Raw genomic sequence first — 9358 nt, forward strand, 5'->3', positions numbered from 1 at the left:
CAGCAGCGACTCCTTCGCCAACAGATTCCTGCAGAGAGAGAGAGAGAGATCAGAGAGAAAGAGATAGAGAGAAAGAGATAGATAGAGAGAGAAAGAGAGAGAGAGAGAGAGAGAGAGAGAGAGAGAGAGAGGAGAGAGAGAGAGAGAGCAGAGAGAGAGAGAGGAGAGAGAGAGAGAGAGAGAGACGAGAGATAGAGATAGAGCGCGCCCGCCTGCGTCGCGGGTCCCGTATGCCACGATGTGTTCCCTCGTCACTGTACCAGTGCCATTTACGTCGTAGCACCCCACCCCGCTCGGTCCACCCCTCCCTACCCTTACACCCCATGCTCCCGTTCCCACCCCGTACCCTACGACCCATGCCTCGGTCCACCCTCCGCTACCCTAACACCCATGGCTCGTGCGTCCACCTCCCATACGCGCGTGACACCCCCACCCATATGCTCGGCCCACCTCCCTACCCCTTACACCCATGCTCGGTCACACCCTCCTCTACCCCCTACACCATGCTCGGGTCCCCACCCTCCCCCTCCCTAACACCCCACTCCAATGCCTCGGTCCCCACTCCCTACCCCCTACACTCCCCACCATTGCTCCCGGTCCACCTCCCTACCCCTACACCCCACCATGCTCCACGGTCCACCTCCCTACCCTACACCCACCCACTGTCTCGGCTCCACACTCACCCTAACCCTCACCCATGCTTGGTCCCACCTCCCGACCTACACCCCCATGCTCGGTCCACCTCCCTACCCTACACCCCTACCCATCGCTCGGTCCACCTCCCTACCTACACCCCACCATAGTCCGGTCCACCGCTCCCTACCCTACACCCCCACCCATGCTCGGTCCAAACCTCCCTCCCTAACCCTCACCCATGCTCGGTCAACCTTCCCTTACCTACACCCCACCCATGCTCGGTCCAATTTCGCGCCAGCTAACCACCTCCCTACCCTGGCCTTGACCATGCCCTCATATCCCTCCAATGGCTACCATCCAGGACTTGACTCGTGCCCCCCCACCGGCACGTCCCTTCATCCACCAGTTATTGAACCCCCTCCTCCGCGGTGTCCCCCCTCCTCCAGTACGACCCCCTCCCCCCCGCGCATCCCCCTCTCCCGCGCGTCCCCCTCCCCCGCGCCCCCTCCCGTGCGCGTGACCTTAGCCCTCCCGAGATGTGGTGCGTGCGTCGGCCGTCTGCTGCCCAGGTCAGCGTCGCTGTCACCGTGACGATGCGCAGCTTCGTGTAGTTAGAAAGAAGCCTCAGCTTCAGGACCGTGGTCTCTGCCAACGAAAACGCATGAGAGCAGTCGTGATTGTGGTGACGTATGAACGGCTGTCGTGCACTCGCTGGTGTAAACGGCTGTGGTGTAGGATACCGGCGTGTGTTAGTTAACGGGTGTGTAGGAACGGCAGCGCTGTTGCGTGTAGGAAGCTGTCGACGGCTGTGGCCTGTAGGAACGGCTGTGGCTGTATGATAGGAACGGCTTGGATGTGCGCTCCTTTAGTAGAGAGTGCTTTGTAGAGAACGGCCTGTGCTTTAGGAACGCCGGCTGTGGTGTTATGTAGAACGGCTGTGGTGTGTACGCAACCTGTTGTCTATCGGGAACGGCTGTGATGTAGAACGCGTGTCGTTGCAGTGCTCGATGTGACGTAGAAGAGAACAACTGTGACATTAGCAACGCCTATCAGCCGCCACCTGCTGTTCACCTGTGCACTTGACGGCGAGGAGACGACGGAGAGATGATGATGGAACTCAGCAGCTTCTTCTTGCTTCGTCGGCGAGTTTGCTCATCCGACTCTTACTTCTGTGACGTTTCTACGAAAACGAACGGCGAACAGAGGCACATTACATCTAATGCCTAACAACATGACCTTAACGCCTAAACCTAACACTTACCCTCTAAACCTACCCTAACCCTAACAAACCTGACCCTAACCCTAAACCCTAACGCTAACGACCTAACCAAATCCTAACCTAAAAACCTGACTCTAACCCTAACGCTGACGCCTAACGAATCTGACAGCAAAAATACGAGAAAGCGTATTGTCCGCATCTCGTTGTCGATCAGCCTCAAAACCATCTCTCCACCGTCACACCACGTTTATTGGACACCTCGTTTAAAGTGATTACGTCACCGTAAATAGCTATAAAATTAAAAAAATATTATCCACTCTTTTTCACAAAATATAAGTAATTTCTGTTGCACTTTTTGGTTAAATTTTGCTGCCTAATATTCCTGTTTTACTATATTATGTACACTATGTGAACATACGCTCGTGACTCATACATAGCCCATAGCAAGCAATTAATGTTGGGAACATTAATATCAAATCGTCCAGGTTTTTTGGATTTTTAACTAGTTGAGAATCAATCTTATCAGGTAAGAATTTGACGATATGTTTAGTCCTGTTAGTTCTTACTTTTAATGTAAAAAAATGGGAATCTCGGGAGAGCGAAGAAAAGGGAATGTAGTTACCTCTGCCTGGGCCTCCTCCTGGTCGGACTCTGCGCTGTCTTCGTCAAAGTCTTCTCTGTCGTCCTGGAAGGACCTCACCTCCTCCATGATTCCCTCCACCGTCACGCACAACTTCTCATCTGTACGCACGACAACAACGCGACACGTTGCAAAGCGGGACCGAACAAAATACCTCGCGAAACGAAGTAGGAAACTATGATTTCATCTTGCGAGAACAGGTAAATTTTTTTTTACAGGTATTGGTAATTACAGGGTTATTTCCTAAGCAGAAAAAACTATGATCGACAAAATAAAATAACCAGGATGAATTAAAGAGCAAGCCAAAACATGTCGGAAGAGTAAGGAGAGATTGACCGTGAACCTGGGAGCATCTAAGGCACAGTCAAGAGTCCACCAATACACAGCCAGTAGCAACAAACGCAGAGCCGGGATTGGCCAAGGCACATCCATGGGTGAGAAAGGCACATCCAGAAGTGACTAAGGCACACCCCAGAGCAATAAAGTAAGAGATAAGCAATAAAGGCAGAGTCGGGAGCACTCGAGGCAGGGCTGGGAGGAACCAGTAAGCTAGGAACAGGTGCGACTCACCGCATGCCTCTCTGTAGGCGTCCGCCTGCACATAGAGAATGTAGAGCGGGGACGGCAGGTAGCGCGCGGTCTCCTGCTGCTGCCTCTTCTCATCCAGACGCATGCCGAGAGATTCCTGTATCGGCTGCGTCGCCTGCAACATCACGGTAGCCATGGCAACCTTGCAAAATCCGTGGCTGCCCTACCTAGTTTTACACTGTGCCGTTCCCATAACATCCAGCTTAAGTATGTACGCGTTTGAGGGCTTGCAAACTTTTTTTTGAAGGAAATACTGTTCTTGGGGTCCTCCATCTTGCCTTGATGCTCTAAAATTTCTAATTAACCAAACGCATGTGTACAAGTTGCATCATTAACCAATGCAATTTAGCAAATTTACAACTTGTCCACTAGTTAGTTACTAGATACTCTACACCACGGTTTCACTGCTAGCTACTCCGCGGTTTGGTCGCCTTCGATCGTCAGAAGACATCAACAGATCGTACCTTGAGTATGGCCTTGAACCTGGGCAGCAGGCTGTCCAGCTGGGCCTGCTTCTCCTGAATTTGCCTTGCGGTCTCCTCCTTGGTGGCCTTTATCTCCTTACAGTTCTCTGCCAGCCTGCAACGCAGCAAACACGACGTGAGATTGCTGTTCCCTCTATCACTAGAGGAACCTCCTCTATCACTAGAGGAACCTCCTCTATCACTAGAGGAACCTCCTCTATCACTAGAGGAACCTCCTCTATCACTCGAGGGACCTCCTCTATCCTCTAGCATTAGAATGCTTCCTGATGCCAGCACCCTCTACAACTCTAGCAAGAGAACACCCATCGATCCCAGCGCCCCCTATCGCCCCAGCATGAGAACACACACAAATGCTAGCGCCCCCTATCACCTCAGCACGAGACCACACATCAACTCCACCGCCCCCTATCGGCCCCGCACGGAGAGCGGTTCACAATGTCAGCGCCCCCTATCACCTCAGTGCGGGATCACTGTGTCACGCCGGCGCCCCCTATCGCCCCACGCGCGGCGCGAGCGCACTCACCGACGCCGCTGCTCCCTCTCCCACTCCAGCCGGGAGAGGTACTGCTGATGCTTGTCTGACTTTGTCACGTCTGGGCGCGAGATGGACGGTGGCGCCTCCACGTAGAACTCGTCAACGGGAACAATGTCGATTTCCTCGTCCGCCGACCTGCGACAAAAAACAAGAGAGCAGTGACGCGCAAGCGGATCTCTCTGCGGTCGAAGCGAATCATGTGGAGTAATAACGAGCAACGGGTAATAACGAGTAATGAGTAATAACGAGCAACGGGTAATAACGAGTAAAGAGTAATAAAGAGTAACGAGTAATAACGAGTAATAACGAGTAACGAGTAATAACGAGTAATGAGTAATAACGAGTAACGAGTAATAACGAGCAATGGGTAATAACGAGCAACGGGTAATAACGAGTAACGAGTAATAATGGCGTAAACAACGCGCAGGACGTCGTCGTGAAGGTGGAGCCACTTACTTGAATTGCAGACACTTGGTGATTTCTTTCTGTAGGTGCATCAGCTCATAGAGAAGGTTCTGCAGCTGCAGGTGCAGGCTGTCTACTCTGTACTTTGCCTACGGATCGCACACAGAGACAGAGAGAGAAACCTCGCGATTATTTCTGTCGTCTGCAAGCTCGAAGGTGAGCATGAGCATGTGAACACGCAAGCGCACGCATACGTGCCTGCATGCACAGACATGCAAGTGTGCATACTTATACATGCATGCATGCACACATGCTTGCACCAATACTCACGCTTGCACGAATGAACGCACACACGCACGCACGCACGCACGCACGCACACACACACACATCCGCACGCACAGACAGAAATGCAAGCATGCATTCTTACACACACACACACGCACACAAATGCATACTCACTTAGAAATTCAAACTTAAAAAAATCATAAGAATTCTTTAACGAACGCTACCCTTCTCTAAGATTAGGCCTCTACCGGACGTGTCATGGCAACGATGACAGCAGCAGGGACGATGGCTCCCCGGTCACTCACCTCACTCGTGGATTCGCGGGAGATGCGGCAGCGGATCTGCCCAAGACGGTTCAGCTTCTTCAGGTTGATGCCAAGCAGAGCGAGCTGAATCTTGTCCTCCTGCAGCGCTTCGTCCTGTCGTCACGGCAACGTGAACGTCAGTGTCCGCGCGTCTTAAAGTTGCAAGCGGCACCCGAAAAAACCGTGTCGTTTGCGCGTGTCAACGCGCGGTTCCGTACGGCAATATTTAAAACCGGATTCGATTGATTACGCATGCGATATCTCTTATGGACTAATTTAAGTATCATGCTTAACAGACAGTTAATTACATTAATTAGTCTGATCAAGAGTAATATAGTGAAACTGCGTGACCGACTTCGTATATGCCAATATGCAAATTCGCGTTCGATATCACCCCATTGCCATCACCACCAGCAAGAATCTGTTGCGAACACGTCTGACGGAATTTCTTATTCACGTATTTTCGAGACCGCGGGCGCGCGACGAGACGTACGTCGGTCGAGCTCCCGGCCTGCCGCAACTTGTGGATTCTCGCCAGCAGGTGGCGTATCTCCTGGCAGGTCTCGCTGTGAACCTCGGCGTCTTGCGCCGGGTCCCTAGCGCTGGCGTCCTCATCCTCCCATGTCAGCGGATTCTCCAGTATCTCATCCACCTGATGCAAACGATGACAGAACAGAATAGTATGCTAACAGCACCAGGGGTCGAAATTAGATTTTTATTATGGTATCCATTCGGGATACCAGGTATTGAATCTGGTTATACCCCCAAGCATCTGTACGTCATTTTTTTGGATAGTAATTTCAACAATGTTGGTATCCATTCAAATCTTTGAAATATGCCATAATAGCATTTAAAAATTAAATATGTAATGTAATTATTAATATAACAGCAGCTGCCGCAGAGCGACACGCGCTCATCTAACGTCTACTGCGTCGATCTAGTGGTGGGAGTGGTGGCGGACTTCTGTAACTGCTAGTCCTAATGTGCTTCACAATACACGCCGAACAATGGATGCCAACAGGATTCGTATCAGGAACCTTTCAAAAGATGTCGTTGGGATCGTTATGAAAGTTGCACGGAGATGGCCGACGTCCTGTTTAACGTGTTTTCAGATTAAAGCATGAAGCTCCCATCATAAGTTAAGTAGCAACAACTATTTGCAAGACAGAATTATGGTAAGCACTCATCCATTTCCTTACGCAGCCTACAGGCTGCAAATTGCAATAGAGGAGGCTGCCACCTGTAAAATTAAGGCAGGCAAAAACCTGCACAAACATGCACTGCAGCAGCCAATCGGCAGTGGCATACGTTACATGTGTAACATACTGACAGTACAGAATGACATACGAAATTACAGATTTAAGCGAACATCACCTTCTTTAACCAAATGTTAGCGTTTTGAAATTTCCTGTGACTTGTAGCCTCTACATCCAGCCATGTATAGATTCTACTAGCAACCCGGCAGTCAAATTCTTCTCTAACAGACAGTCAACAATCCCAAGCTTAACCTCCATCTTGAGGGTCAAAACGTTATCGGACACTTTACTCTTCGATTGTCAGCAGATTAGGGAGCATTTCATGGTCCTTTTCAATAAAAGCCTAAAAACTGCTAGTCACCGCCTTGAACAAAAAAGTTTTTCAACGCTCCAGTCAGACCAAGTCTCTCAGAAAATGTCTAAATCTGCTGGTGCCCACGACCTTTGACTCGCTGACCTCCAATTCGCCAAGTGATGGCTTTTCTACCATGGATGCCCCATATACACCGAATATCACGAGCGTACGGTCGAGCGTTTAGTTGGTGCGCCATCTGCATTTCTCCCTTATACTTAAGTTTAAGGAGTGAATGTTCCCTTCTTTACACTTTGACTTTGACCTTTGCTCCCAGCTGTCGAATCCAACTCGTTTTGGATACTACCCCCCCCCACATCCGAAGTATCGTGACTGTTACGGTCGAGCGTTAAGATTTGTGCCCAATGGTTGACGGACGGACGCACGGACGATCATGCGATTCTACAAGCTGCATCTGACTATGTCACTGTCAGATGAGCTAAAAACATGAAAACAGATTCCCAGATATGCACAGACAAGTACACTGCAGACGTATTGTCTAGACGCATTGTCTGGTTCGCTTGATACAATGTATAGTGTATACACATCAGATTTATGATCAACATCGGCCTCGCTTGCGCTTGCAAATATGCTCACTAACCACTATCCCGATTTTGACAATTTTTTTTACTATTCCGGCAGGACACCAAGCATTGAAATCTGGTATCCAACACAAGAATCTACTATCCCGCGGATATCGGGATACCGCTAATTTCGACCCCTGGGCAATCACGTGGAGTTATTATTCATGAGGCAAAATATAGTACGTAAACGTTACTAGTACTAAATACAACTTGGGTTTATTTTTAATATGACTTTATTATTCGAAGTGGCTATATGCCCGGCAGCCTACATATATCTGACGGCTGCCGGGAACGGTCTTCGATTTCCTAAATGCCCGCCAGTTTTTAATTTTCAGCGTTATCTCAAGTAAACAAGGGTTAGGGTTAGGGTTAGGGTTAGGGACTGCCGGGCATTTAGGAAATAGCCTCAGAGTTATTTTTAATATGACTTTATTATTACGATTAAGTACGGTTAAACAGCTACATTGTCTGTGTGAACTGCAGGCATTAGCCATTAGGTAGGAGCTCAGAATCATGTTTTTGTTTTCAAATGCCAAGGTCGATTTTAAATGGAGTACTGTACTGTAGCGCCTTACAATCGGCGAATTGCACCTTGATGACCATATTAACACCACAAACAAACTATTTCCAAAGAAAGATGCCCATTGCTGCTTGCTAGACGTTGGAATTTGTATATTATGTGGATTTTGGAAACATACATTCACATTGTGGTGTACGATCGGTGTACACACGCTAGGGCCTATTTACGTTTGAAATCTTGGTTCATCCGGCACCCCATTCCCTAGCCCGACCAGGCTGTGCGACCGATTGTCTATCTTGAATCTCCTTAGCTCTAGTAACTATAGCCCGCGTACAGCGGCAACCGTACGTGGGCTATAGTATAGGTAGTTACTAGAGCTAATAAGTAGAATCTCCTAACCCTAGCAATACCGTTTCTTGGAGCTAGGAGCTACACATGCTTATTCACACCTTCGCCTTCTTTGTCTGCATAATCGTCTCTCTTGCATCACGTACCACTTCCTTTCCTTCTCTCGGTTTTCTACGTTTCTTTATGGATATATTTGCTGTTCCAGACGACATCTTTAGTTTCTAAAAACACCTAAAGTACATGAATAACAACTAATAGTAATACGTTTCTCTCTCCATGCGTAGCGGAGACGCATTCAGTGTCATGCAGCGCCACCTGCCGAACGTCAAAGAAGTTTCTATTAGTAAGGAGTTATATTTTTATTGTTAAGGGGTATCTCAGCATAGAGTTATATAATAAATTATTATCAGTAGACTTGTGTTTATAATTAGGAGAGCGTCTTAGCCTGTGTGGTGCAAAACACCTACTTCCTTCCCTCCCGTCCTTCCCCTTGCCTCCCTTGTCCATTNGGAAAGAGAGAAGAGATAGTGTTATGAGAAGAAAAAACCTGCAATTTCAAATAGGTTTACGATATAGCATTTCAGATTAAACGCCGAGTTCAAAACCACCAATATGGTAATATAGCGATGTAGTGATGGCTCACTAATATGGCCGCGACATCCGTCATGTTTGACATGGCCACGAGTGTTTCGCGCTTTTTTGCGCGTGTAACGGCAAGTTTATGACAAAACGAACGATCGACAAGACGAAATTTCGTTCTTTAACCGGCGGATTTTTTTTATATCTTTGGCGACGTTCTTGCAACCCGTAAATAGCTCATCGGAAGGATGGACTTTTGTCGTCCGCGTCGACTTTAACATTAACTTAAAAGGTTTCTGAGACGTGACCCCATCAGTCAGTAACCATTCAAAATAATTACGAATTCTAGAAAAGGCTAGCAGTGAGATCTGTACGGCTATAATGCTATACGGCGCTTTGACGCGTAGGTACAGGTGCGTGGTCGCTGCGATGCTCTATGAATGTAATATCGATTAATGGGATTGCATAAACTGGATAACGTCACACGGGATTGCTTTGGGGGTCTTCGGCACACACACACACACACACACACACACACACACACACACACACACACACACACACACACACACACACACACACACACACACACACACAACAACACACACACACACACACAC

General features: G+C 48.6%; 1 protein-coding gene across 1 annotated transcript; it reads right to left on the reverse strand.

The window, feature by feature from the left end:
• Window positions 1–1753: 1753 nt before the first annotated feature.
• On the reverse strand, window positions 1754–8453 carry LOC106821482 (THO complex subunit 5 homolog). Its single transcript, XM_014826308.1, has 9 exons — window positions 8261–8453; window positions 5593–5751; window positions 5100–5213; window positions 4560–4657; window positions 4092–4238; window positions 3548–3662; window positions 3066–3198; window positions 2478–2596; window positions 1754–1816 (listed from the first exon to the last, which is right to left on the reverse strand). The coding sequence occupies exons 1-9, from the start codon at window positions 8369–8371 to the stop codon at window positions 1754–1756; spliced, it is 1059 nt and encodes a 352-aa protein (XP_014681794.1). The 5' UTR covers window positions 8372–8453.
• Between the last annotated feature and the right edge of the window lie 905 nt (window positions 8454–9358).

This window comes from Priapulus caudatus, unplaced genomic scaffold (assembly GCF_000485595.1).
Source record: "Priapulus caudatus unplaced genomic scaffold, Priapulus_caudatus-5.0.1 Scaffold75, whole genome shotgun sequence".
Classification (NCBI taxonomy): domain Eukaryota; kingdom Metazoa; phylum Priapulida; class Priapulimorpha; order Priapulimorphida; family Priapulidae; genus Priapulus; species Priapulus caudatus.